Genomic DNA, 27811 nt, shown 5'->3' on the forward strand with positions numbered 1-27811 from the left:
CCATTTCCGTCGGCGAACCGACCAAACCACCCCGCCCCTCTCAGCGAGCGGGTCTTGGCGCGAAACTGACGGAGGGGAGGTGCGCGCGCGCGTAACAAAACAAAACAAAGCACGACACACTCTAGTTTGGAGAGACAGCGAGGGCTTTTTATCGGACCGCGGTCGTCAATAAATCGGGCGGCCGGAGAGGAAACGATGTTCATTCTGCGTTACATTTATTAAAAAGGGGAGAGAGAGAGAGAGAGAGAGAGATGGCGGGGGAAATAAAATGGCGGCGGTGGGAAGAAGAGCTCGCCGACCGGAAACCGGGTCCCGTTATAGGCCCAATCTCCACCAAAGGAAGAAAGGGAGAGTTGAAAGCGCGTAACCTTTACGATCACCAAAAGAAAAACTGAGAATGATTTTTTTTTAAAAAAAAAAATAGACGACAGAGAGGGAAGGGGAATATTATAAGATTTTTTTTTCTCTCCAAAATAAAAAGCGTTGACGAGAGGGGAAAGAAAAAAAGAGGGATCAAAATGGCGGGCAGAGAGAGACCGGAAATAACGTCCCTGAAAGGGGGGGGAAGAGGATGAGAAGGGAAAGTCACATGATCGAACAGATTTTTTTTTTAAAAAAAAATTTAAGGAGGAGTTTTAAATGTGTGTGGTGGGGGGAGGCTCTAAAATAATTTCAAGGGAGAGCGGGTAGCAATGAAATAGTTTCTTGAAGGTTGGGATTGTTTTTTAATTTAAAAGAAAGTGGGTGACGTCATGGGGTTCAAGATGGCGGTGGAGGAGGAGGAAGAAGAAGGAGGAGGGGGGGGGAGGGGAGAGGAAGTGAAGCCGCGCTGGCCCCCGTCACGTGTTGGGGGGGGTGTTTGTGTGCGTGTTTAGTGCAGTGTGGACTGAGAGCAGGTAAAGTTTGTGTCCCTTTTATTGTCTCCTCGACTAGGCCTCAATTTAAAACAAAAAGACAAAGACTCCCCTCTCCTAGTTTGTTTATTTTTTTTTTAAAGAAAAAGAAGCCCTTTTACAATCATTAAAATAAAATCCAACTTAACCCCTCCTCCATTTGTTATTAAAGAAAAAACAAATGTAATAATTAATTAACCCTTTTCTCCCTCTATTTTGTGTGGGGTCCAGAAATTATGAACCCCACTTTTGTTTTTGAGGGGTTATTGTCCTAAACCACCGCCCCCCCCCCCCCCCCCTCCCAATCCATTCCAATAATTGGCTTCTTTTCATGATGCTTTTTTTTGTTGCCTGGGGCCTAGCATTTAGGCCCGAAGCCTGGGGCTCGCGTAGTTGGAGGAGAAGGATTGTAGTCTTTCCCCCCCCCCCCCCCACTCACTCACCCACTCTTCCCCGGATTTATCCACCTTTTTTTTTCAAATTGGGGATTTGATCCATAATTGTGCTTTTTTTTTAAACAAAAAAAATGCCACTTTTGTTGAATGTTTTTTTTTTGCTGGGGGAGAAACTGGGAGCAAGTCGACGTCTTGCTTCCTTGAGGGGTCTCCAGGGCCACCCCCTCTCTCTCTCTCTCTCTCAGGCTGGGAAAAGGAAAGGAGAAAAGCAGGAGTAGCTGAATAACGCAGCAGAGGAAAGAGGAGGGAGAGAGCTTCCTTGTGGTGGTGAGGTTTTTTATTGTGTTGTTTTTTTCTCTCTCTGGAGAACAAGCCCTCTTCTCTCACCCCCCCCCCCCCTCCCCAAAAAAAAACCCCCCTCAAAATTACTGAGCAATTTAACGTCAAAATATATATTAAATGTAGGAGTTATCAGTGGGAAGGATTGTGCTGCATCGGCTGTGGGTAGGTTTCATGTTGGATCCTGTTTGCAAGTGTTTACAGATTTGTATATTTCTGATATTGATTTTTTTTTAAAGGGGGGGGGGGGTTTGTTTTCGCAAACCTGAAGATAAGTGAGTAAACTTGGTGCTAATCCCTTTTTTTTAAAGACCAGGATTATCTAACTTTTTTTTTGAATTTGACTCGTTTGTATCAAAGGTATTTTGTGTGAATTGTTAATTGTGTTAACTGTGCATTCAGGTTTTTCGTTATCCACCTCGTTTCCAGTTTTTCTCCTTCGACTCAAACGATTATTTTCTCTTTTTTTTTAACAATTTGTCCCTGATAACATTCCTTCAAGACCAACATCAAGTCGGCTGCTCTCTGGGAGCAGGGGGCAAATGTGTGCGATCACAGGCAAACAGAAAACACTTTTTTAACCCCCCCCCCCCCCCCATCCCCTTGTAACTTTTTTTTGGGGCGGAATTTTAACCCGTTCATTTTTTTTTTGCTTAAAACTTTACGCGCACGTACTCGACTTGTGTGGCGCACCGCTTTGTTCTGCCTCTATAAAAGCCTTTTTTTAAAAAAAAAATGAAAAATCACTTTCCCAAACTTGTTTTTGAGGTGGTTTGGATACCTATCCGTTTCTTGGGACTTGTTCAGGTAGCGACTTGAATCGTTGCAAATGCACTTTTACAATGTGGATCTGCTCGTTTTAACAGTATGTTAGCAGTCAGTCTGTGTCCATATCATGGTTTTTATCCCACCATTTTGTTTTAAGATTGCTATTAATGCTGTAGCCTGAGACCCATTTATTCCAAGGTGTGTAGCAGCCCAGACTCGAGTTATACTGGCACTCTTGATTTGGGGAGCCAGTTGTGCGATCCCACTGCACATGTGCGCCATGGGCATCCGTGTGGTTGTGATTTTGAGTTTGTGTACTTCTGTATAGAAATCCAGCTTGTTGGCTGCTGAAACCATCATCGTGCTTTTATTAGCTCTTGACTATTCCGATGCGCTCCTGGCTATCTTCCCCCCCGCCCCCCAAAACCCAGTTCCACCTTCTGTAAAGTTGAGCTCATCCAAAACTCCTGTTGCCTGTGTCTTAACACTCACCTATTCCCATTCACCCATCTCCCCCCCTCTGTGCTCCCTGACCTACGTTTGCTCCCAGTTAAGAAGCGCCTCGCCACGCATTTCAAATCCCTCAATGGCTTCGGTCCTCCAGCCGCACAACCCTCCGAGATCTCTGAGCTCCTCCAATTCCGGCCTCTTGAGCATCCTCCGATTCCCATCGCTCCACCATTGGCGGCCGTGCCTTCAGCCGCCTGGGTCCGAAGCTCTGAAATTTCCTCCCTAAACCCCTCTGCCTGTCTCTTTCTCTCTCTCTCTCTCCTCTTTTAAGGCGCTCCTTTTTTAAAAAAAAATCTACCTCTTTAGCCGAGCTTTTGGTCACCTGTCCCTAATATGTGGCTCGGTGTCAAAATTTGTTCGATAATGCTCCTGTAAAGCTCTTTTGGGCTTCTTGTTACGTTGCATAAATACAAGTTGTTGAAATAATGACAGGGAAGCGTTCTGTTCGGCCTGAACCGCACAAGGCTGATCATTTTTATGTGCCATGTTTCCCCTTTCCTTCGACCCACCCTTGGCACTTGAAGACTCAATGCTAAACGTACATTTGGTCTTTTAACATCTGGCCCTATTGGCCGCGGTTGTTCTGGACTCTCATCTGCAGCTTGGGAACCGGCACAGTCTGTGCTTTAGTCTGGTTAGGCCCAAGGTCTACCCCTGAGGTGCAAGCTGAAGCAACATTCGAACCCTGAGAGGAGAAACAAAACTTCTTGGGTCCTTGCGGCCCTGGTGTTGTCAGGTTCTGATACCCTGGTTTATTTCCTGCCTCGCTATCGACCTGAATTTACAATTGAACCCGCAAACTGCAGCAGATTACGCTGTGTTGGTGCCTTATTGCTGGTCTGAATGGAGAGTTCTACTGGACCTTCTGCATGACTGAAGCAGCAACTGCTTTGCAATGGCACAGAGTGATTGGTGCAGCCTATCCTTACAACCCTGGATCTGCACGTGCCTGCCCACCCTTGAAATGAGAGCGAGCTAGTTCATTTCTGGTGTTGTGGGTGAATATCTTTTGAGATGGTTGACGTTTTCCCCTAGTCATAGAATTATCAACCTTTGCAGCACAGGAGGAGGCCATTCAGCTCATCATGCCTGTGCTGGCTGGGAAACAGCTGTGAAAACCTAATCCCACTTTCCAGCTCTTGGTCCATAGCCTTGTAGGATAAGGCACTTCAACTGCATATCCGAGTACTTTCTAAATGTCATGAGGGTTTCTGTCTCTACCACCCTTTCAGGCACCGAGTTCCACATACCGGTTATGGACACCTCAACCAAGGGGAATAGGGCTTTCCTATCTACTCTGCCTAGACCCCTCATAATTTTATACACCTCAATTAGGTCTCCCCTCAGCCCCCTGTGTTCAAAAGAAAACAATCCCAGCCTATCCCATTTTTCCTCGCAGCTAAAATTTTCAAGTCCGACCAATATCCTGGTAAATCTCCTCTGTGCCCTCTCTAGTGCAATCATGTCCTTCCAGTAATGGAGTAACCAGAACTGTACGCAGTACTATAGCTGCCGTCTAACTAGTGTTTTGTGCAGTTATAGCATAACCTCCTTGCTCTTATGTTCTATGCCTCGGCCAGTAAAGGAAAGTATCCGTGTGCTTAACCACCTTATCTACCTGTCCTAACTTCAGGGACCTGTGGACATGCACTCCATGGTCCTTCTTCGTCTACACTTCTCAGTGTCCCACCATTTATTGTTTATTATTTATTCCCTTGCCTTGTTTGCCCTCCTCAAATGCATTACCTCACACTTCTCTGGATTGAATTCCATTTTTTCCCCTCTCTCTCCTGCCACTTGACTTTAGGATGTGGTCTGGTGCAGTATATCTGATTGTGAGATGTGCACCCTGAAATTGCAAAAGAAAAACTTATTTCTTCCGCAGTACCTCGGCTCTTCTCCCTCCTCGACCCGTGCCCCAGTTTTGTATTATTCCTCGCAGTTGTGCATAATCCCGCAGCGCGCACTGTGCCTCAACTAAGGGTGGGTGTGCGATCCTTTCCCTTGTCTTTGCCTCTAATTTAAGTGCTGGGACCTCGACGAACAAATTGTTTCCCATTGCGTCTCTGGAAAGAAGCTTGCAGCGGCTTAGGTCCTGAATGATCCAGATGTTTTTGAGGAATCTGGGCACCCAGATCCTGTCACTTTGTAATTCTCTTCGAAAAGTTGGGAGTAAGATCTGTCCAGGAGTAGTGGGATGTGTTCCATGGTCTCATTGAGTCAGCAAGCTCTGCTCTGGAACTCCCTCCCTAAACCCCTCCGCCCCTCTCCTTTTTAAGATGCTCCCTAAAACCTATCTCTGACCAAGCTTTCCACCACCTGCCCTAATAGCTCCTTATGTGGCGTGGGGCTATCTTTTGTTAATTCCTCCTGTAAAGCAGCTTGGGGCATTTTACTCCTTCAAGGGTGCTATATAAATCCAGGTTGTTGTTTAATGGAACAGTTATTTTTCTCCCTTTGTTGATTGGTGACTTGCGCTGAGGTAAAGTTCTAAAATTGGACAGGCTCCCAAATTCCCAACCTTTGCGTTGTTGGACAAGTGCCTTCAGTATTGTGGGACAGCGCAGTCCTGCCTCACTCGCCCTTGCCTAACACTGGCATTTTCTGACCAGGATCATTGACAATCAGAAGTGTGAACCCCAGCTAGTGTTTTCATCACCCCACCCCGGGGCACCCTGAACCGATTCTAACAGTCCCTGCAAGTGTTGCTGAGGTGACGCTCACTGACTTAATGCAGATCGGGATTGAACTTGAGGCCTACAATCCTCCGAGATCTTTGTGCGCCTCCAATTCCAGCCTCTTGCATGTCCCCCCAATTCCTGTCACTCCACCATTGGCAGGCGTGCATAAGCTGCCTGGGACCCTAAGCTCTGGAATTCCCTCCCTAAACCTCGCCGCCCCTCTCTCCTTTGAAGACATTCCATAAAACCTGCTGCTTTGACCAACCTTCTGGTCACCTGTCCTAATCTCTCCTTATGTGGCTCGATTGTCAAATTTTGTGAATTGCTTTTGTGAACCATTTTGCTCTGCTAAAGGCACACATCAAATGCAAGTTGTTGTTTGATTCACTACGTGTCTCTCAGACACCACTCCTTACTTGGGATTAAGTGGAAGTCTGAATGTTTCTGAGGACAATGTTCCTTTCAGTCCTCAAATAAAAAAAAAACTCAGCTTAAACCCTTTTATTGTAAAGTTAATTTCTCCAGCTAAAATTTTCAACTAAGTGAACGATTTAAGTAGCCAGATTGAGCTCTGAAACTTTTTAAAATTGTGGAAGTAAATGGGTAGGTTGTCTGATACAGTATGTCGCAAATGTCTCCTTGTGCAGTTTGATATATTTTGGTATGTGTAGGTATTTGTGATATAAGTTATCAGGAGTCAGCTAACTCGTCCCTAAGTCTTTGGCCTGCAAATGTTGGTGGGTTTATAGTGGATTCATGTCTGGAAAAAAATAAAATGGTCACTAATAAATCCAGTTGGGGATTCAGCAGAAACTTCTATCCCCGGAGAGTGGTGAGAATGTGGAACTCGCTACCACAGGGAGTGGTTGAGGGGAATAGCAGAGATACATTTAAGGGGAAGCTGGATAAACACACGAGGGAATAGAAGGATATGGGGATAGGGTGAGATGTGGAGGTTCATGTGGAGCATAAATGCCAGCAGGGAGCAGATGTGCCGAATGGTCTGTTTCTGTTCGTTCGATATTTTCTGTGCCAGTGTGTGAAATGAAAGCATTGGGCAGGGCTTAGTTTCTCTGAAGGAAGGGTCAAATCACTCAATGTTTCTTGAATGCCGTCCTCTTGCTTTTTATACTCCCCTTGTGTGCATGGCTGAGGTACCCTTTGAGCTTCCAAGGGACATTCTGCTGTCCATGTCTGTTTGCTTCCCATTCACAATGATTTCCTTTATCATTTTCCACCGTCGCAGTCCCACTGATTGGAGTAGCTGGGCTTAGGATTACTGTCTCTGAGCACCGTCGGCGGTTAACAAACTTCCTGTCGGCTAGGTCCTCTTCGAGCTGAAGATTTGCACCTCGCTCGGTCCTTGCCTGGCCTACCCGTCTGTTCTCTTGTTCCCCTGGATGGTGGGGGCCCATTGCGCATGGTTTTAAAATGTTGGTATTCTGCGCGCAATTCAGCAGAAGGCTTTGAAATGCGGGCGCTGCCTTCTGTCTTCTAGATTTTCCTAAAAATGAAGTTTATATTTTATCCATCCATTTGGATTTCATTCACAAAGTGTAAGGTGCCCTGTGTAATGGCAGCATCCCCTCAGTGCTGGTAATATTCATTTTCATATTGATGGATGGAGGCCCATTTCCACACGCAGCAGGGCTCTGTCAGTACAATGTCCACGATTGTGCGTTTCTCACAGGCTGGTTTTTGGTGCTGCTGTTGAGTTAGTGAGTCAAATAAAAAGGAAGAAAGTCTGTAATGAGAAAAGACAGGTTAATATTTCGGGTCTATATTCTCCTCCGGAGTTCTGACTCGATAGTTTTACTATATGACTACTGACTCATCTGTGTTTTCCCAGCATTTTCTTCTTGTTTGATTCATGATCTCGGTCCCTAATTCTCACTGATTTTCCACACCCCCCCCCCCCCCCCTTTTCCTGCACTTTGTTGCCCACGAGGGGTTCTGAGCAACATGTGTACAGCCCGATGTCCTTATACAGAGGGTGAGTGCTTCAGATGCCTGGTGCTTCGTCCTGTCAAAGACAGAAAATCGAGGCTGAGCAGTCTCTGCACTTGCACAGCCTCTGGGTCAGAGAGGTAGGAAGAGGGCACAGGTGATGCGGCTCCTAAATTTGCGTGGATCCCTGACCCTCAGCACTACCCTGCTGTGGCTGGGGTCAACAGCCAGAGTATAAATGTGTCTTTTCTCTTTGGTTTGGTTTCCACTCGGTGTGCATTCACCTGGACTGCGGTAGGAGGTCCATCTGCCACTGGTAAACCCTGTTGCAATGTTCTTTTTCTCCAGGCCACAATATTGGTTTGGATTTCTTTGACCCAGCAGTGAGGGAAAAGGTTATATCCTGCCTTTTAATGATCTTGCTTCCTCTGGGTTCTGAGAAGAATGTATTTCCGTCTGCGTGAGGTTCAGAATGAAGTGTGAGCGATGGTGGCTATGATGCATTCCCATTGTGGGTGGCGCAGTGGTTAGCACCGCAATCTCACAGCTCCAGGGACCTGGGTTCGATTCCGGGTACTGCCTGTGCGGAGTTTGCAAGTTCTCCCTGTGACCGCGTGAGTTTCCGCCGGCTGCTCCCGTTTCCTCCCACAGCCAAAGACCTGCAGGTTGATAGGTAAATTGGCCATTGTAAATTGCCCCTAGTGTAGGTAGGTGGTAGGAGAATGGTGGGGGATGTGGTAGGGAATATGGGGTTAATGTAGGATTAGTATAAATGGGTGGTTGTTGGTCAGCACAGACTCGGTGGGCCGAAGGGCCTGTTTCAGTGCTGTATCTCTAAATAAAGTAAAATAAAATTGTGTTATTGGATGCCGCAGGGAAGTTTAGAATCCCTGGCTCGTTTCCTTATTTCTCGTGATGCGAGGGAGCTTTGGCATCATGTAGTGTGTTCGCTGTTACGTTGCCGACCTCTGGCCCGTGCGATTGGACCAAAATGGTCTGACCCAGGAAGTAAATAGCTCATCAAGAAATTTGTGGCCGAGTCTGAGGTGCTTCCATTGGTTTGTGTTTAAGATTTTTTTTTATTATTTCAAGGGATCGCTGGCCAGCATTTGTTGCTCATCCCTAATTGCCCTTGAAGGTGGTGATGAGCCTCCTCATTGAACCACTGCGGTCTATGTGGTGTCAGTACACCCACAGTGCTGTTAGGGAGGGAGTTTCAGGACTTTGACCCAGCGACAGTGAAGGAACGGCACCGATATAGTTCCAAGTCAGGATGGTGTGAGACTTGGAGGGGAACTTGCAGGAAGTGTTCCCGTGCACCTGCTGTCCTTCCCCTTCAAACTGGTAGAGGTCACAGGTTTGGAAGGTGCTGTTGAAGGAGGCTTGGTGAGTTGCTGCAGTGCATCTTGTAGATGGTACACACTGCTGCCACTGTGCGTCGGTGGAGGGAGTGAATGTTTTGAGGTGTGGGTGAGGTTTGATCAAGCAAGCTGCTTTGTCCTGGATGGTGTCGAGCTTCCTGAGTATTGTTGGGGCTGCACCTGTGCAGGCAAGTGGAGAGTATTCCATCACACTCCTGACTTGTGCCTTGTAGATGGTGGACAGGATTTGGGGAGTCAGGAGGTCCGCTATTTGCTGCAAAATTCCCAGCTCTTGTTGCTCCGGTATTTGTGGCTGGTCCAGTTAAGTTTCTGGTCAATGGTAACCCCCAGGGTGTTGGTGGGGGATTCAGCGATGGTAATGCCATTGAATGTCAAGGGGAGATAGTTAGATTCTTTTGTTTGAGATATTCATTGCCTGGCACTTGTGTGCCACAAATTTTACTTGCCACTTATCAGCCCAAGCCTGAATGTTGTCCTGGTCTTGCTGCATGTGGACATGGACTGTTTAAGTATCTGAGGAGTTGCAAATGGTACTGATCACTGCAATCATCAGTGAACATCCCCACTTCTGACCTTATGATGGGCGGAAGGTCATTGATGAAGCAGTTGAAGATGGTTGGGGCTGGGACACTACCCTGAGGAACTCCAGCAGTGTCCTGGGGTTTAAATGCTTGGTCTGCAACACCACCATCTTCCTTTGTGCTCGATAGGATTCCACCTAGTGAGGAGTTTTCCCCATGACTCCCATTGACTTCAGTTTGGCTGGGGCTCCTTGATATATTCGGTCAAATGCTGCCTTGATGTCAAGGGCAGTCACTCTCTCACCTCACCTCTTGAATGCAGCTCTTTTGTCCATGCTTGTGCCAAGGTTGTCATGAGGTCTGGAGCTGAGTGGTCCTGGCGCAACGTAGGAAACTGCAACAGGTGTAGGCCATTTGGCCCCTCAAGCCTGCTGCACCATTCAACAAGATCTTGGCTCACCTACCTCAGCTCCACTTTCTCAATTCCTATATCCCTCAATTCCCTTAGTGTCCAAAGGTCTATCAATCTCAGTCTTGAACTCAATGATGGAACGTCCATAGCTCTCCAGGTGGAGAATTCCAAAGATTGACAGCCCTCTGAGTGAAGGAATTTCTCCTCAGCTCAGTCCCAAATGGCTGAGCCCTCATCCTGAGACAGGGGGAAACAGCATCTATCCAGTCGAGCGCTCCTGGAATTTTATACACCTCAGAGATCACCTCATTCTTTTAGACTCCAGATAATACAGGCCCATTCGGTTCAATGTCTCCTCGTAGGACAGCCCCCTCATCTCAGTGATTTTCTTATCTGTTTCTGAAATGGTAAGCAGATTGAATTTGAAGCCTGTTAACTGCTCATTCACTCAGCTGTGCCTTAAGGTTATTGTAAATGAATAGAGTGCTGTTACAGTCACAAACTTGAGGACAATGATGCCATACCACCTGATACCAAGCAAGTCACGCAGCAAATGGAGCAGTAGGTTCCATTCATCTGCAAATTTGACGATACAGCAAAACGATTGGAAATCGGTCTTCTGTTCGGCTAAAGCCGTCGTGGCCAAAAAAGGGTTCCTCTCTGCCCGTGCCAGTGGTTTGACAAGTCTAGGGGCTCTGCAGCAGACCCATGCGGGGCTTGGGGACGGCAGAGAGTTTGACACGGAGTTGGTGTTTAATCCACAAAGCGGCTCCGTCTGCACGAGAGCTGGGAAAGCTGGTGTGTTGCACGGATCGAAGACCCTCCGCCAGGCAATGCAGACTAACAGCCGTGGTCCGTATTCCTGTCAACTTGGTCAGCGCTCCTTCAGGCACGTTGGGTGTGGGGGAGGTGGCAGTGATCTGGAGAGCAGCGTCACAAAAGCTACGAGCTGGTAATTGTCATATTCCAAAGATTGGTTATTTTATCTGCACGGCGGGAGACGACTGCTGACTATTGAGGCAATCTCGGTGGGTGGCTGTTTGTCACGCTGCACGGCTCTGATGGTTGCGGCCCCGTCAAGTCATTGGGAAGAAAACCGATCAAATTCTGCTTTGGCAAGCAATGTACAATGTGGGGTTTTTCTGCTTTTTACACAGAATCCTGGAGCCCTGCAAGGCCAATGCTTTAATGTGACCCTTGTGAAGAAGCTGTGGCATTCCATGGACAAATCCTGCATTTTTGTCAGGGATTCGTACTCCAGCTCCAAGATCCACGTTGAGAATCCAAGAGGCTAACTTATTCTGATTTCACCCCCCCCCCCCCCCCCCCCCCAAAAAAAAGGGGGAGTGAAGTGAGGCTGGGGATTGAAAGCTTGGAACTAAGTCAAACCTCTGGCAGACTTGCCAATCTGATCTTGTAACTGGGAGCAGATGCACTTGGGGCATCTGATGAGGGCCCGATACAGACTTTTTTTTTCTATTCCCACGCTCTTCACCGTTGTTTAGTTTAGTTTAGAGATACAGCACTGAAACAGGCCCTTCGGCCCACCGAGTCTGCGCCGACCATCAACCACCCATACTAATCCTACACTCATCCCATGTTGTGTTGATAGCATTGCCGACCTGGGCCCAGTTCTGAGCATGCTGGCATCCTCGTGCCCGAGCAACTGATGGGCAGACTGCTGGACGCTAGAGTAAGCTCGGGGGGGGGGGGGGGGGTGCTGAGTCCTTTTTGTCTGATGCCCCGGGGCTCTGACCTGACTGCTTTTTTTCGGGGGGGGGGGGGGGGGGGGGGGGGGGGGGGGGGGGGGGGGGGGAGCGGCCTTGCTTGGGATAGCGCATCCCCTTTCGCGAGACTGATGGCTGCAAGGGTTCTCCAAGCTTCCTGTCAGTCGGTCCATCAGCCGTGTCATAGCTCTGAGAAGCCTTCAGCCGAGCTGCTGGGTTGAGTTTCCTGGATGTTGGGGGTGTGGATGTTTTTCCTGCACTGCTATTCTAGAACTACTGCAGTGGAAATATACGTAGCTAAAATATTATGTTAAGGAATCTGGATTGTCTGGTACATTCCTGGGTGCTTTGGAATGTTCCATTTTATTAAGTCACTTCCTGTAAGCAAAACCCATAAGATCATAGGTGTCTTTAGTTGCTGAGATTTCTTAACAATTGAGAACAGTGTGTTTTACATAAATGCAAACAGGAGTGAGCCGTATAGCCCCTCGAGCTGCACATCGACATCAACTCTGCCTTCCTGCACGGTCCTCATTTCCCTCGATTTCCTTCCTGCTCAGAAATCTCCTCTCGAATATACTCAGTGAGCATCCACCGCTCTCCCAAGTAGGGAATTCCAAAGATTTGCAACCCCGGTGAAGAGGTTTCTCCTCGTAGTCCGCAGTGGCTGACCCCTTATGCTGATGAGACGTTCCATAGTTCTGGACTTTCCAGCCAGGGGATAACAGCCCCTCAGCATCTACCTCAGAAATTTATACGTTTGTTAAACTATATCCTACAAGGTAGAAACTGAACTTTAGGATCTTGGGTCAAGCTCCGCTGCAGGAGTGTTATCTTTGAAGTTTCTGAAGCTGTGCAGCATGTTGCTGTTGGATAGGCCATTGGCAACAATCGGTCAGTTTAATACTGAAACGTTGAGGCGGTCCTGGCACTGTAGTTGCCATTTGATAATTCTGACAGGTTCACCTTGTATTTTGTTTTGCCCTCTCTAAGGGCTGGATACATTTCTCAGCTTTTTTTTTATTCATTCATGGGACGTTGGCGTCGCTGGCAAAGCCAGCGTTTGTTGCCCATCCCTAATTGCCCTTGAGCCGGTGGTGGTGAGCTGCCTTCCTAAGCCACTGCAGTCCGTGTGGGGTAGGGACACCCACAGCGCTGTTTGGGAGGGAGTTCCAGGATTTTGCCCCAGCGTTAGCAAAGGAACGGTGATATATTTCCAAGTCAGGATGGTGTGTGGCTTGGAGGGAGACCATATTCCCATGTGTCTGCTGCTCCTGTTCTTCTAGGCAGTAGAGGCCATAGGTTTGGAAAGTGCTGTCGAAGGAGCCTTGGCGAGTTGCTGCAGTGCATCTTGTAGATGGTACACACTGCTGCCACTGTGCGTCGGTGGTGGAGGGAGTGAATGTTTGTAGATGGGGTGCCAATCAAGCAGGCTGCTTTGTCCTGGATGGTGTCGAGCTTCTTGAGTGTCGTTGGAGCTGCACCCATTCAGGCAAGTGGAGAGTATTCCATCACACTCCTGACTTGTGCCTTGTAGATGGTGGACAGGCTTTGGGGAGTCAGGAGGTGAGTTACTCACCACAGAATAGTGGAACACTAGGCTGAGGAGAGTGTGCTATTTGCACTGTCCTTTTTGCTTAATTACCATAGGTTTAGAGTCAGTCATTTACAGCCCATTGAGTCCATGCCAGCTCTCTGGAGAAATTCAGTCTGTCCCGCTCCCCTGCACGATTCCCGTAGCCCTGCAAGTTTATTTCCTTCACGTGGCCATCCAATTTCCTTTTGAAATCATTGTGTTTTTAGAACAAAAAGTTCTTCCTCACAGTCCCCCTGCATCTCTTGCCCAAAACCTTCAATTTGTCTCCCCTATTCCTCATACCATCAGCTAATGGGAACAGTTTTTCCTTGTCTAAGTTATCCAAACCTGTCATCATGTACGCCTGTATCAAATCTCCCCTCAATCTCTTTGCTCCAAGGAGAGCAACCCCAGCTTCTCCAACCTAACCTTGTAATTAGATAAATAGCTGAAGGGGGAAAATGGCAGGGCGGTGGGCAAAGAGCAGGGGTCTGGGATTGACTGGAGACGGCAAAGGCACAATGGGTCGAATGCCGCCGCCTCTGTGCACTGTATCAGTCTATGGCTGTATTTTCCTCCTTTGATGCCGTGAGCTGCTTCCAGTACTCTGCCCAGTTGGGTGTCATGGGGTAACCCAGATGGTGAGGTCTGTCAACTTATGGGGGCCTCAGAGTTGAACCCTAGCCCTATTCTTGCCCAATCTCTGCTCGCATGCACATCTTGGCGAGGGTCTCGGAGTCAAAATTGAATGCAGGACGCCATCCTCTCATTCCTCCGCCCGCCCCAAACCTCCATTCCTCTCCTGGGCATTTGCAATATCCGTTTGGGTTTAGATGCCCATTGATGATGAGGCACACCGCAATATGCAAAGAACTGAGAGTTAAATTTATCAGAGAAGACTGAACAGGCTGGAAGCTCTTTTCCCTAGAACAGTGAAGGCTGAGGAGTGACCTGATGGAAGTTTTTACCCTGTCAAACCCTTCATACTTTGAGGTAGAGAAGTTGTTTCCACTTGCCAGACCAGAACTAGGGGGCCATCAATGTCAGACAGTCACTAATAAATCCAATGGGGAATTCAGGAGAAACCTCTTTCCCCAGAGAGTGGTGAGAATGTGGAACTCGCTACCACAGGGAGTGGTTGAAGGGAATAGCAGAGATACATTTAAGGGGAAGCTGGATAAACACATGAGGGAGAAAGGAATAGAAGGATATACTGATAGGGTGAGAGGAGGCTCGTGTGGAGCATAAATACCAGCACAGAGCAGATGGGGTGAATGGCCTGTTTCTGCGCTGTAAGAGGTAAAACATAGTTTAAAAGACGATAGTTTTAGTCTACATATCCCCATTCTTCAATATTTTTCATCTCTCCCCACTTTGCTTTGTAGTGGTTGTCTCTAACTGAGCTGTGACCACTTTGTGTGAGTCTACACATTCTTGAGATCTCCTAAGCGCCTGCAGCTACTTTGAGCTGCTGAATGTTTACTTGAGTCAGCAGAGTCTTCAGCTGACTTGCCTTTACCCTCTGGCGCTCCCCCCGCCAAAACAAAAAACCTCGTCCGCCTTGGTAAAGAGTGTTGGCACAGTATTTGGCAGTGGGGAGCATCACGACCTGTTTTCATTCAATGTGCGCAGTCATGATTTTTTTTTTTTTCTTTCTCTCCTAACGCCAGGCGAAGGCCGACTGCAGCAACCCTACTGCCATCCTTGCTGAGATCAGCTACCATAGCACAAGTCGGGGGTTGAGCCTCACTTTGTGGTAGAACTTGCTAGTGGAGTTGGTTGACACAGACAGGTGGAAGGACTGCTTTACAGAGGGGAACAGGGGGACCCTTCCATTAAGCTGCCTCAAAGAAAAGACAGATGACAAAGTTTTGCTTCAAAACCTCAGCTCCAGCCTTGGAGGAACATTCCCTATCGTGGCTCCGTGGGTTGCGCTCTAGTGTCTCGATCGGAAGGCCATTGTTGTAATCCTGCTCCGGGACTTGAGCACAAAAATCGAGGTTGGCATTCCAGTGTTAGTGTCTGAGGTGCCATCTTTTGGATGAGACACTAAACAGAGGCTCCGTTCACCCTCTTGGGTGAACATCAAAGATCCCACGGCCGCTATTCCGAAGAAAAGCAAGGAGAGTTCTCCCCAGTGTCCTGGGCCCAATACTTACTCTACAACCAACTTCACAAACTGATGACATTACTGTTTGTGGGAGCTTTCTGTGTGCAAATTGGCCTCCATGTTTTCTACATTAAAACACAATCACTACACTTAAAGTACCTCAGTTGGCTGAGGGACATCCTGTGGTAGTGAAAGGTTCTATATAAATGCAAGTTTTTGTAAAAAATCATAGTGTCTCTGGGCCACATGGAGTTTCAATCCATGTCCCTGTTAATTTTCAAGCAGCTGATCCTAACACATTTGTTGCTGTCATTTGCTACTTGTTACGAATGAGGGAGCAGCAGCATTAGGAGCATTGAAGTGTACTGGGTTAATTGCAGTTTCCCAGTAGCATATCGGTCGTACTTAGGCGCGCACTGTTTTATTCGGGGGAGGGCTGTTATTCAGAAATTTAAGATCAAATAACTAAAATTGAATAAACTGTTAGTTGTGCAGCTCAAGTGGGGCTGCACGTTAACGATTAAAGGTTGTGGCCAACCTATTATTTAGCAATAACTAAAGTGTTACTTAAATTGCTGTGGCCATTTCCTCAATTATGCCCGTTCTATTCAATCCCTCCACAGTTGTGCTGCTCCCTCCCCCAGCACGATGTTCCTCCCCCACTCTCCCCGCAGCCTCTGCAGTTCCATCTCTCCGGCCTGCTGTGTTTTGTTCCTGCTCCAGTTTACTATCAGTGACAGCTTGCAGCCATCTCCCTCTGCTCCCTGCGCGCGCTCTCTCGTTTGTGTTCCGACATCCCCAATTTCAAAAGCTTCCCTGGAACTTGCTTCCTTGACTATACCTCAGCCATATTTTCCTAACCTCTTTTTCCCCCCCCCTCCTGCGGGCCATTCCATCTCCGATCTGAATTGTGTGGGGAGACCTTGGACAGATGCCTTATGAATCAAGCTAGGCCACAGCAGTTGGGACTGAGGTTGCTGGAATCCTCCCTGTTCTGAGTATCTTGGTGGGGTATTCTTTTAGAAAGTGGGCTCGCGCTGTGAAATGTGAGTTTGTAATGGTCTCGATCTGATTCCTGCTGTGCATGGGCTTAGAGCCGGAAACTTGCTGTCTAAATTGCCTGCGTTTGAGAGTGGTCACTGCCTGCTGTGGGGGAATGTAACACTGGTCCTGCTGCGTGTGAGATTGATGGTTGAGGCAACTTGTATTTATCTAGTGCCTTTAATATGGCGACACATTTCCAGGCGTTTCACAAGATCGTAATTTGGCAACGAGTCTCGTAAGGAGATAACAAGGCAGGTGACCAAAAGCTTAGCCCAAGAGATGGGTTTAAAGAGGGAGAGTCTTGAAACAGGAGAGAGGTGGAGGGATTTCACGGCTTAGGGCCTAGATGGCTTTTTTTAATTCATTCACTGGGTGTGCGTGTTACTGGCAAGGCCAGTGTTTATTACCCATCACTCATTGCCCCTTGAGAAGGTGGTGAGCTACCACCTTGAATACAATTGAGTGTCTCGCTCGGCCATTTCGGGGGCTGTTAAGCCGACAGCACTGCTGTGGTTCTGAAATCACGTTGGCCAGGCCAGCAAAGGATGGCAGATTTCCTTCCCTGAAGGGCATTAGTGAACTCGATGGGCTTTGACAGCAATCTGGTAGTTTCATGGTCCAGGTTTGCTTAATCAACTGAATTTAAGTTCCCCAGCTACTGTGGTGGGATTTGAACTCGTGTCTCCGGATCATTAGTCCTCCTGGATTACTCGTCCTGTAACAGCTATGCTACTGTACTGCCCTATGACTCTGCCGACGTGCAAGAGGCCAGAGTTGGAGGATTTGCAGAGATCTCGGAGGCTTGTAGGACTGGAGGAGGCTACACGGAGAGGGAGGGAGGAGGCGAGGCCATGGAGGGATTTGAAAACAAGGACAAGAATTTTTAAAATCAAGGGCGTGATGGATGAATGGGAATTGGTGCACATTAGGACACGAGCTGCAGAGTTTTGGATGAGCTGTACTTTAGCGTGGCACCTAACCGCGCGCGCTGTTGTGCTGAGGGTCAGCACCCAGCAGTGTAGCACAGTAAGGCGCAGAGCAAGGTTCCCTCTATTCTGCCTCAACCTCCAGCTGTAGAGTTTGATCCCTTAAAGCTCAAAAGTCCTCAATTTTGAACGCTTAAAGGTGCTTTTATATTTAGTGTGTGTTTTAAGTTGGGTCACCTCTACATTTGCTCTTCTCTCTTCCTGCAGGTTTGTACCTTGTAAATACTGTTATTTGTATATACTGTAAATGATGACATCGGTGGGCACTAATCGAGCCCGGGGTAACTGGGATCAGACACAGACACAGAATCAGACACAGCAGAAACAGCGGCCACAGGTAATCAATACTGCAGTGGGCAAATAAAATACTAATGCCACATGTTGCTTCCGTCCTTCGGTTCGTTACTCCTTCCAGGTCCGGCTTCCTCTCCAGAGGCCAGTGACTCGTGCAGCTGGCGTGCAGTTCCACTGGCCACGGTAGCCTGCTCCCACTCCCCGGGGCGTGTCCTTCACGTGTTGGGCCTCGACTGCAGTTCCTGGCAAGCTCGTTGGTCACAGGAGGAGTGCAGTAGAACATGCTGCCATCTCTCTATTCCAGAAAGGTTTTCGTTCCTCGCTGTTGCTGCTAACTTAAATCGCCAGTTATTTCAAGCCGAGCCTTGCTTCCCACTCCCTGATCGGCTACGCAGAGTTTACAAGCATGTCCCTACCTACAGACCTGCCTTACCAAGCAGCAATTGAACTCTGATTGCCCCCCCCCCCCCCCCCCCCCCCCCCCCCCCCCCCCCCCCCCCAAGAGCTGTATTTGCTTATGGGAACGAGTCTATTGCATCAGGCGGCCTTGCCTTAGCAGCAAAATAATACTTGGTTATGAAACGCCGCGCTGTTTGGTAAAGATTATTCAACGTTGTTTTCCTTTTAACACGTTCAAGTTGCTCCCTCAATGACCAGCTCCGTTCTCTATCCTGGATGCACACTGAGCCATTCTACAATTGTCTCAGATTTGGGCCACTATCCCTATTCTGTTGGATGATCTTCCCTTGATATACTTGCTACAGTCTCCTGGGGTTGTGGGGGAGGTGTAAGGAAATTGGCTGGGTCGAGTTGATCCTGTCCTAATCTTAAATACCTCTACTGGGTCTCCCCTTAAACCTCCTCTGCAGTAAGGAGAATAATCCCAGCCTCTCCAGTCACTCCACATAACGGAACGCCCTCATCCGTGGTATTGTACTGGGAAGCCACCTCTGCACCTACTCCCAGGGCCTTGGCATCCTCCCTCGACATGAGCACGCTGCTCCAGCTGGGGCCGGACCAGAAATTTGCTCAGCTTCAGCGCGACTTCCTTTTTGTGTGTGTGTGTGGTTTTTTTTGTATTCAGTGCCCCTATTGACAAAGCCATTCGCTTTCTTAACCGCCACCTCACTTTGCCCTGCCACCTTCAGAGATTTATGAATGTACTCCCCTCCTCAAAACGCGTGTGTGCGCGCGCGTGCTGATGGCGTCATGGCAACGCTTTTCCCAGTGATGCTGTGGCAGAGGGAGACCTACTCTGTATGTATTGTATGGGTGATTAGATTGTGTGGGTGAAGGATTTAGTTCCGCTACCTGATCACGACTAGAATGCGGGAGTGATCGAAAAGAGACCATTTCAGTGCTGTTATTGAGCATATTTAGTATAGTGGCACTGACCCAGTACAGAACAACTCACACCTGCAGTGATCCACTTAGGTGCTGCTGTGCTTGTAAGTCCGACAACTCCATACCCGCCTGCCAGATGCTGCCCATCTTTAGAATGAAACCAATAGCCATCGGCTTGGACTGAACGGGCTTGGATCTTTTCCCTCGAAGAGAAGGGGTGACCTGATAGAGGTCTTTAAAATTAGGAAAGTGTTTGATAGGGTAGACGTAGACGAGATGTTTTCCACTTGCGGGCCAGACCAGAACTAGGGGGGCATCAGTATAAGACAGTCGCTAATAAATCCAATGGGGAATTCAGAAGAAACCTCTTTCCCCCCCCCCCCCCCCCAGAGAGTGGTGAGAATGTGGAACTCGCTACCACAGGGAGTGGTTGGGGTGAATAGCAGAGATGTATTTACAGGGAAGCTGGATCAACGCACGAGGGAGAAAGGAATAGAAGGATATGCTGGGGAGGAGGCTAGTGTGGAGCAGAAACACTGGCCTATTTCCATTCTGTAATTTCTGTGTACAATGCTGATTTATTTTCCTCAGTTCCGATACTTCATGCACGCAATGTTACACTTTTCTAACATGCTGATGAAACGATAGATGAATATGTTTGGCCATTTGTATGCCTGGCTCTTGTCTGTCACTAAGGGCTTCTTATTTTTCTTTCTGTCACCTTTCTGGAGGCTACAGCAGAGCAGATACGAATTGCACAGATGATTTCAGACCACAATGACGCTGACTTTGAAGAAAAAGTAAAGCAGGTCAGTACTGGGGGAAAATAAAGCTGGGGTCACCCCCTTTGAGACCTGCCCAAAGGTGCTTTCGTTTTTGGGGGGCATGCTGAGTGGGCTGTGACGGGCTCGGCCGCTGCTTCACATCGGACGCCAAATGGTTTTATTATCTGGGATTCTGAAGTTTCGGGGACTACCTTTCATGATTGTTGTATCTAAAGAGGCTGCTATTTTAGGGCGAATGAATCCCCAAGTTTCAAATCTCATCAGGAGATTGAGAAGGTGCAGAGGAGATTTACAGGAACGGTGCCAGGGTGTTGAGGGTTTTGTTACATGGAGAGACTGGTGAGAGGGAAGGTAAGCGGGCGGTTGTAATAGAGGTGTTCAAAATTAAGGGATTTTGATTAAATGAGGCGAAACTGTTTGCAGTGACAGGTGGGTTGATGACCAAAGGACACAGATTTAAGATAATTGTTACCATTGAAAAAAAAAAATCCAAATGGGTAATGAAAAGTTTTCTCATAGTTACAATCTGAAGTGCCCTGCCTGGAATCCGATTCAGTAGCAACTTTGAAAAGGGAATTGGATGAATACTTGAGAAATTTGCAGGGCTGTAGGGAAAAAGGTGGGGGAGAAGCGTGGAACTGATTGGATAGCTCTTTCAAAGAGCCAGCACAGGCACAATGGGCCGAATGGCCACCTCTTGTGCTGGAAGATTTTTCGTGATTGTGAGGATTTTGCTAAATGAAAATCTAATTCTACAACACCGTCTGCTTTTCTGCGAGAGCTGGTTGGGAACTGTTGTGCGTTGAGTAGATCGATTTGCACACTTACGAGGAGCAGTATTTGTTGGTCCAGGGCTGCGAAACATCTCTCTCCTTTTTGTACGTCGTTCCCACTTACTGGGGGGGGGGAGGCTGAAGCTGAAATGTGGACCTTAAATTTAGTGTCGAGGTTGTCCTTGGGATTTCTGTACCCCTGGCCTTGAGAATGAGTGTGGCTCACAGATGTTGCCATGTCTCGCGACCCTCTGTCCCTGTGGCCTCTTTGCTCACTGCCGCCCGGGCCTGTGCAAAAAAAATAAAATAAAATAAAATTAACGTGAACTGACTGAGCCGCCTCCTCTGTTCCGCAGCTGATTGACATCACGGGGAAGAACCAGGATGAGTGCATGATTGCTCTGCACGATTGCAATGGTGACGTCAACAGGGCCATCAATGTACTCCTGGAAGGAAACCCAGATACGGTACTGCTTTCACCTGTAACTTTGGGGGCAGTGGAGATGAGGAAATGGCTTGGGCTGTACATGACTCACGAGGCATTGCTGTTTGTGTAGATGAGAGAGTGGTCCTTCCATCGAACCTTTCTGCTCTGTTTCCCCCTGCTGAGGTTTGCAGGCTGCTAGGGGCTGTGGGAGAGCTACTCTGGATGGTCCTGTTTGTTTCCCCACCACTTTGCAGCAGTGTCTCCGAGATCGGGAACCCGGCAAGTGATGGGACAAAGCATCGATGATTCAGTGCTGAGCATTACTGATTTAGTGCACTGAATACTGACCGCTGTCATTCCAGCTCCAGATGGTAACTTCCCTGTGGAAGTGTTGCCAGATTTCTGCTTTTGTTCCACCTTCCCCGAAACCTTAATTCATGCTGGGCAATAGACATGAACAGCCCCCCAGTACCAATCCATGGGAGCCTGTATAGTCAGTGTTTACAGAACCTGTACTAATCAAACGGGACCACTGTGGCTTTTCTTTCCCCATTTTTCCCTGTGCCTCTCGTCCCGCGAGTCTCTGAGTGAGATTGCTAGCTAACCGCCACACTCGGAATGATTTTGAACTCCAAACTCTCGCCTAATCCTGAATCGGAGATGTCAAAACTCAATTCACAAAGATCCCTTGTGGCTGCCAGTCCTGGGCTGGATTTCAGCCCTATTCCTGAGGCTGAAGGACCAGACTCGAGTGCAAGGAACTAATCCCTGCAAGTCTGCACTGCACCGTCATATCTTAACAGCCAAGGTTCAGTGAAAAGTACTTGTTCTGTACAGATCTGCTTTGATCCCACTTCCCTAGCCTGTCCAATTCTAAACTGGAACATAATACCATTCTAGTAGTGGTTTCGAAACTGTCAATTGGCTCCACGATGCATGTTATGTTGAAGTTGAACTTCAATAAGAACATCAGGAGCAGGCTGTTTGTCCCCTCGAGCCAGCTGCACCCCACCAGTCAAGAAGGTCATGGCTGGTGGACCTCAACTCCACCTTCCCGCACTATTCCCAAAATCCCTTAGTACCCAAAAAATCTATCGACCTCTGTCTCGTATATGCTCGAGGACTGAGCATCCGCTTACCCTCTGGGATAGAGAATTCTAACAGTTCACTTCCCTTCTGAGTGAAGAAATTTCTCCTCATCTCAGTCCGAAATGGGCGGACCCCCTTGTTCTGAGGCTGTGGCCTCGTGCTCTAGATTCCCCAGCCGGGGGAAGCAACTTCTCTGCATCTGTCAAACCCCTTAAAAATGTTTAGTTTCAATGAGGTCACCTCTCATTCTGCTAAACCCCAGGGAATGTAGGCATAGTCTACTCAACCTCTCCTCATGGGCCAATCCCCTCACTCCTGGGACCAGTCTAGAGACCCTTTGCACTCCCACCAGCGCAAGTGTGTCCTACCTTTTGGCAACAAGAATTGTCCCTCTGGGAGGTGGTCAGATCTGTCTTAACTGAATGAGGGTGGAGGGGGGGGGTGGTGGGGAGGTGTTACTGCACCTCCCTCCCTTGCTCTCCCTCCCCCCCCAACCCCTCCCTCCCCCTCATGATCAGCCATTGGTCAGCCTGTGGATTTTTCTTTTCGCAGGACTCTTGGGAAATGGTGGGCAAGAAGAAGAGTTTGGCGGGACCGAAGGAAACTGGTCTGGCGGAAGGAAGCGAAGAGAGCAAAGAAATGCGCGACAGAGACCGGGAATTCAGCCGGAGGCGCGTGGGCGGAGGCAGGAGAGGAAGGGGCGCGAGCCGGGGCAGAGAGTGTAAGTGTGCTGTCGGCGAGTGCTGAGGCTGCCTCCTGAGGCATCCGCCACATTCTCCCCGCACTCTGGGTAAAGTTACTCCTGAATTCCCAATTGGACTTATCAGTGACCATCTTTGGTGTGCGTGCGTGCGCCTAGTCATGGATCTCGGCGCACGTGTCCCGCATCGACCCTGATCAAACCGCTGCATACTATTGAAGACCTTTACTGGGACATACAGCAACGAGCCCCAGATAGTTGTGGGTTCAGGCATCAGGACTCTAACCATAATCCCGGTTAATACTCCACTGCCATACGGAGAGCTGCTTTGTCTCCGGTCACAGTACAGTCTTGGTTACCTGCACCAATTGACATTAATGAAAGATCTTGAACTTCTGTAGCGCCTTTCGCAACCGCTGGGCACCCCAAAGCGCTTCCCAATTAATTACTTCTGAAGTGTAGGGCAGACAGGGCCACCAGGGGAGTCTTCAATCATACAGGACACTCCTTTTATTTAGCTGTGACTTTTGGTTTGCAGTAGTCGATAATGTAATGCTTCAGTTGGATTCTTTTTTTTTCCCTCCTCCACAGTTCGAGGCCAGGAGAATGGACTGGATGGAGCAAAGGGTAGCGGAACTTTTGGCAGGGGCTCGGAGAGAGGCAGGCGGGGTCGTGGCAGAGGCAGAGGTAAGCGGCTGGAGAGTACTGCGCGCGACAGCCCCTCCCAAGCATGCGGCTTCCACCGCCTGCGTGGACGGGGGCAGCGGGCGCGCCCTCGAGTCGCGACCCGAACGTAAGCAGCCGTTCTTTCGTCGTCGCTGGGTCAATGTCCTGTAACTGTTGGTGTACCTTTGCCACTTGGACTGCAGCTTGGTTCAAGAAGGTGCCTCACCAATGCATCTTAAAAGTTGGAGTTCCTGTCGATGTACTTCTGAACTGAAACCTTTCCCAACTTTTTTGTTTTGCCATCAGGCTTGGGCCGGAGAGGAGGGAGGTTTTCCGCTCAAGGAATGGGGTAAGTTGCTTTTCTTGAATTTGACCTTTGCCACTTAAAAGCCTCTGACGGGAGTTGATGGTCGTAGTCTGTGCGGTGCTGGTTTATAATCTTCAGCGTTTCTAGCCAACAGTGCTGCTGTGCGCTGTTCTCAAGCAGTGGGATGTTAATATAAACCAGCGAACGTAAATCTGGCATCGTGGTGTGTGGGGGGGGGGAGGGGGGTGGGTGGGGATGCAGGTGGGAAACGGGGGAAGGATTTCTCCACCCGAAGGGCATGGCGGGTTATAGAGAGACAGACTTGAGGGGAGTTTAAATCCGACTGGGAATAAGTGCAGGTGCCGGAGGGGTGAGCTTTTGTTGGAGTCGGGGTATTTGAGCAAACTTCAGTTAGTCCAGTGTGTCTTTCTCTGTCGCAAATGCAGAGGACGCGGGTGGGTACATGTTCGCGGTAAAAGTTGCAGTGGCACCCAGAAAATAATGAAGCAGCTCTCGCTTAGCGGCAATAAAGGGAGTTTGCATTTCCATCGCACCTTTCACAGCCTCAAAATGTCCCAAAACGCTTCCCAGCCCAATGAAGTACTTCATGTGGGAAAAGTGGAAACAAAAATAGTTTGTGTTCATGTAGCGCCTTGAACTAAATAAAATACCTCAAGGCGCTTCGCAGAAGTGTTATAAATTTGACAGAGACACGCAAGGCAAAATCAGGGCAGATGGTCGAAGCTTTTAAGCAGCGTCTTAAAGGAGGGGGGAGGTGGACATGTTTTCGGGAGGGAATTCCAGAGCTTAGGATGATTGGTGAACTGGTGGTGAGAGTTAGGACAGTTTGCGCATAACCTGATCCCACAAACAGCAATGCAATACCAGATTATCCCCCACCACCTTTTGTATATTTATTGCTGTATAAACGTCAGATGTAGAAACTGCTTGTTGAGTGTGTTTGACTGTTTCCGCACTGGATGTGGTTCGTCCCAGCTTCGAGGCACATTGCTATCTTGAACAGCCGATCAACCTTCTTGAGGCGTAAGTATTTCAGATTTCGACCCCTTCCAAGGAATGTAGCTTTGTTTGTCTGTCTCTTCTGGTGGTTGGGATTCTCTTTGCTAATATATTCACAGCCACTAATTAAAGCATCAGCTTCCAAACTGGGATCGCGAGGGCCTCGGGGATCCCAGAGGTCCCCGAGGTTGAGATTTCTGTCCGTGGCATTCCTGTGTACATATAGGTAATCGGCGTTGCTCAGTGTGTTAGGTTATGCTGTTTAGTTGCAGTAGTGGCTGTTACCACTGGAGTGTATTCGGAAAGTGTGGCTGCTTTCTGATGTCAGTGCACTCATGCATGTCATCTGACTGCTGCTCTGGGGCAAAGTTTAACAAAGTGTTGCTAATTGTAACCCCCCTCTCTTGTGTGATGTGTTTTGACACTTGTAAATGAGCAAAATGATGTCGCTTCTGGTCCATTTGGACAGGAGCACTTGAAGTTTGCAGATCTTCGGTGCTTGTGAAATATGTTCTGTGATGTGCCGTCACTGTGTCGGCACCAGGGTGTGAGGTTCAAAAGCCCCTGAGATGAGTAAGAACTTGTGGTACTGTGGATCACAGGCTGAGTGAGACCCAGACTAAGCAAAGTGCCCTTTTTGGCTTTTTTCTCTTGAGAGCAGTGGCCAGCCTGAGGTACGGTCCCACGAGGGCCCTTGGCACCTCGCGTAGAAGTAACTGCTGAACTACAAGCCAGGGCAATGAGTGAGGCAAAGGCGTCATAACTGGAGCAGTGACTTGCTGTGTCTCCGATCCAGCGGGAAATTAACCCTCGAGACTTAATAAATGCTGAAAGATGCTGCTCGGGGAATAACAGAATTTCGCAGGACTTGTCAAGATGTTGTGTGTCTTAATCACAGCTGAGCTCCATCCTGTCTGTCTTCACAGGAAGTGGGCAACACTGGAAAAGCTGCATTTATTCTTCGAGATGTTGTAGTTTGTGCAGCTGAGTGGCTTTCTGAGCCCTGTCAGGGAACATTAGCAATCAAATGAAGGTCCGAGTGGCAGGTTTTCTGATCGCTATTTCCGGCGCTTGCTGCTCGGAACTGTTTTGGTGTTGGGTGCCGCGACTTGACATTTGAACTCTCAAACGTCTGCTTTTGGATATCCTGACTGGATGTTCCAATCTCTGCGTTTTCCAGACGGAGACGTCACGCGGCAGGTTAACGCCAGGGTGCTGTGTGTGTGTTTCGGGAAACAAGACTGGCCAGGAGGCTGGGTAACCAGAGGGCACCGATGTAAGATCGTTGGCGAAAGAACCAGAGTGGGGGAGATGAGAATTTCTTTAAAGCAGCGAGTTTTTAATCGAAGCAGATTCAGTAGTAACTTCCAAAAGGGGAATTGGACACCGACTTCAAAGGGAAAGATTTACGCGGCTGTGGGGAAAGAGCAGCAAGCAGTGGGACTAATGAGATAGGTCTTACAAAGTGCTGGCACAGGCTGAATGGACTTCTGTCTGTATGGTTATGTACTGGAGTAGTATCACTCATGGAAGGATGATAAGATATCTGAGGTGCATTGATGAAGCAGGTTCTGACTGGCTTGGGGTTTATTTGGTTATTCTGTGCGTTGATAATTCACCACTAAATTACATGCGTCGACATAATCGGATAACGTATCCAATTCAACATCTTGTCAAGAAATCAGGGAGAGTGTTGCAGGATTCAGGATGGTGAATTGGAAAGACAGTATACTATGGCAAGACTTTTGAAGCAGAGATAGCTTGACGTCCGTGTTTGCAATTCCTTAAAGATAGAGCAAGTTGATGAGGTGATTTAAAAAAAAAAAAAATGCTTGGGTTTATAAATAGAGGAATAGAATATAAGAGCAATGCGATCATGCTAGAACTTTATAAATGTGTGTTTCGGCAGCAGGTGGACTATTGTGGACAATTCTGGGCACCACACTTCAGGGAAGATGGCAAAGTCTTGGAAAGGGAACAGAGGAGGTTTACCCGGATATTACCAGTTACGAGGAGGGTTTGGAAAAGTTAGGACTGTTCTCCTTGGAAAAGAGAAGGTTAAGAGGTGACCTCATAGCGACTTTTAAGATGATGGGAGGTTTTATTAGAGTAGATAGAGGTCATAGGTTTAAAATGATTGTCTAAAGATCTAGAGTGGAGAAGATTTTTTTTTTTTTTTGCCCAACTGAGCTGTTGGAATCTGGAACACCCTCCTGAAAAAGGTGGTGGAAGCTGATTCCGTGAATTTTTAAAGGGAGTCTTGACAGGTGCTCGGTTTCAGACAGCACATTCCAGATCATCATTCGCAGCATTCATGTATTTTAAAAAATAAAAATCCTCCTGTTACCTTTGGTTCTTTTGCCAATTATCCTAAATCTCTCGTCTCTAGTTAATGACCTGCCAGTGGAAGCTCTACCAAACCACTTCTTATTAGTTTTGATAACTCCCCTTAGCCTTCTCTGCTCTAAGGAGAACAATCCCAGCTTCTCCAGTCTCTCCACATTAACTGAAGTCCCTCAACCCTGGGACCATTCCAGTAAATCTCCTCCGCACCCTCTCCAAGGCTTGGCGTCCCTCCTAAGGTGTGAGGGCCCAGAATTGACCTCATTCTGACAGCTTGGCTTAGAATCGGCGTTTGAGTTCTCTACGTGGCTGGCCATTTTGTTCTGCTTTCTTTAGAGAGCACATTTCAGCCTGGTCGGGTCTGCCTGCTCAGGGATAGTCGGTGATGCAAGGGGTGAAATTGCAGGGGGAGGTGGGGGTGGGGTGGGTGGGAAGATGAGCAAACATGAGTCAGTTGCAGTAACCGTCGTTCACTGATGAGTTGCTCTTTAAGACTGTACCCATACTTCACTGGCACAGTACAAGATTGCAGCAGAGAAAGAGGCCATTCGGCCCATTGCATCTGTGCTGGCTCGGTGCTGGAGCAATCCCGTGAAAAGGTCCAATGTCTCTGCCTCGCCTGTTTCCCCCGTGGCAAAGTATTACATCCATCAGTCGCCCACTAGGTGGAGGCAGCTTCTGACCTTTGTGAGCCCTGCCCAAGCAAAGGAACACCTGGCATCCAGGTAGCTCTCCTTCGCTGCCCCCATTCACTTTGCACCCAGTGGAATGA

The 27811-nt window shown here is 48.3% G+C and overlaps 1 protein-coding gene across 14 annotated transcripts in view; it reads left to right on the forward strand.

Annotated features, from left to right (window-relative positions):
• Nucleotides 1-803: 803 nt before the first annotated feature.
• ubap2l (ubiquitin associated protein 2-like) overlaps nt 804-27811 on the forward strand; it is a 71103-nt gene continuing 44095 nt past the window's right edge. For 5 of the 14 annotated variants that reach the window (XM_068022420.1, XM_068022425.1, XM_068022429.1 and 2 more), the window contains exons 1-9: nt 804-896; nt 17499-17628; nt 19661-19738; nt 20844-20954; nt 22556-22724; nt 23295-23390; nt 23676-23718; nt 24673-24720; nt 26606-26761. In XM_068022420.1, coding sequence (XP_067878521.1) covers nt 17539-17628; nt 19661-19738; nt 20844-20954; nt 22556-22724; nt 23295-23390; nt 23676-23718; nt 24673-24720; nt 26606-26761 — 791 coding nt within the window. In that variant the 5' untranslated portion in view covers nt 804-896; nt 17499-17538. Of the gene's footprint in view, nt 897-1335; nt 1616-1722; nt 1793-17498; nt 17629-19660; nt 19739-20843; nt 20955-22555; nt 22725-23294; nt 23391-23675; nt 23719-24672; nt 24721-26605; nt 26762-27811 lie in introns of those variants that run through there. The other 9 variants (XM_068022433.1, XM_068022434.1, XM_068022424.1 and 6 more) reach the window with 8 other exon arrangements.

This window comes from Heterodontus francisci, chromosome 46 (assembly GCF_036365525.1).
Source record: "Heterodontus francisci isolate sHetFra1 chromosome 46, sHetFra1.hap1, whole genome shotgun sequence".
In the NCBI taxonomy this organism is placed as follows: Eukaryota; Metazoa; Chordata; class Chondrichthyes; order Heterodontiformes; family Heterodontidae; genus Heterodontus; species Heterodontus francisci.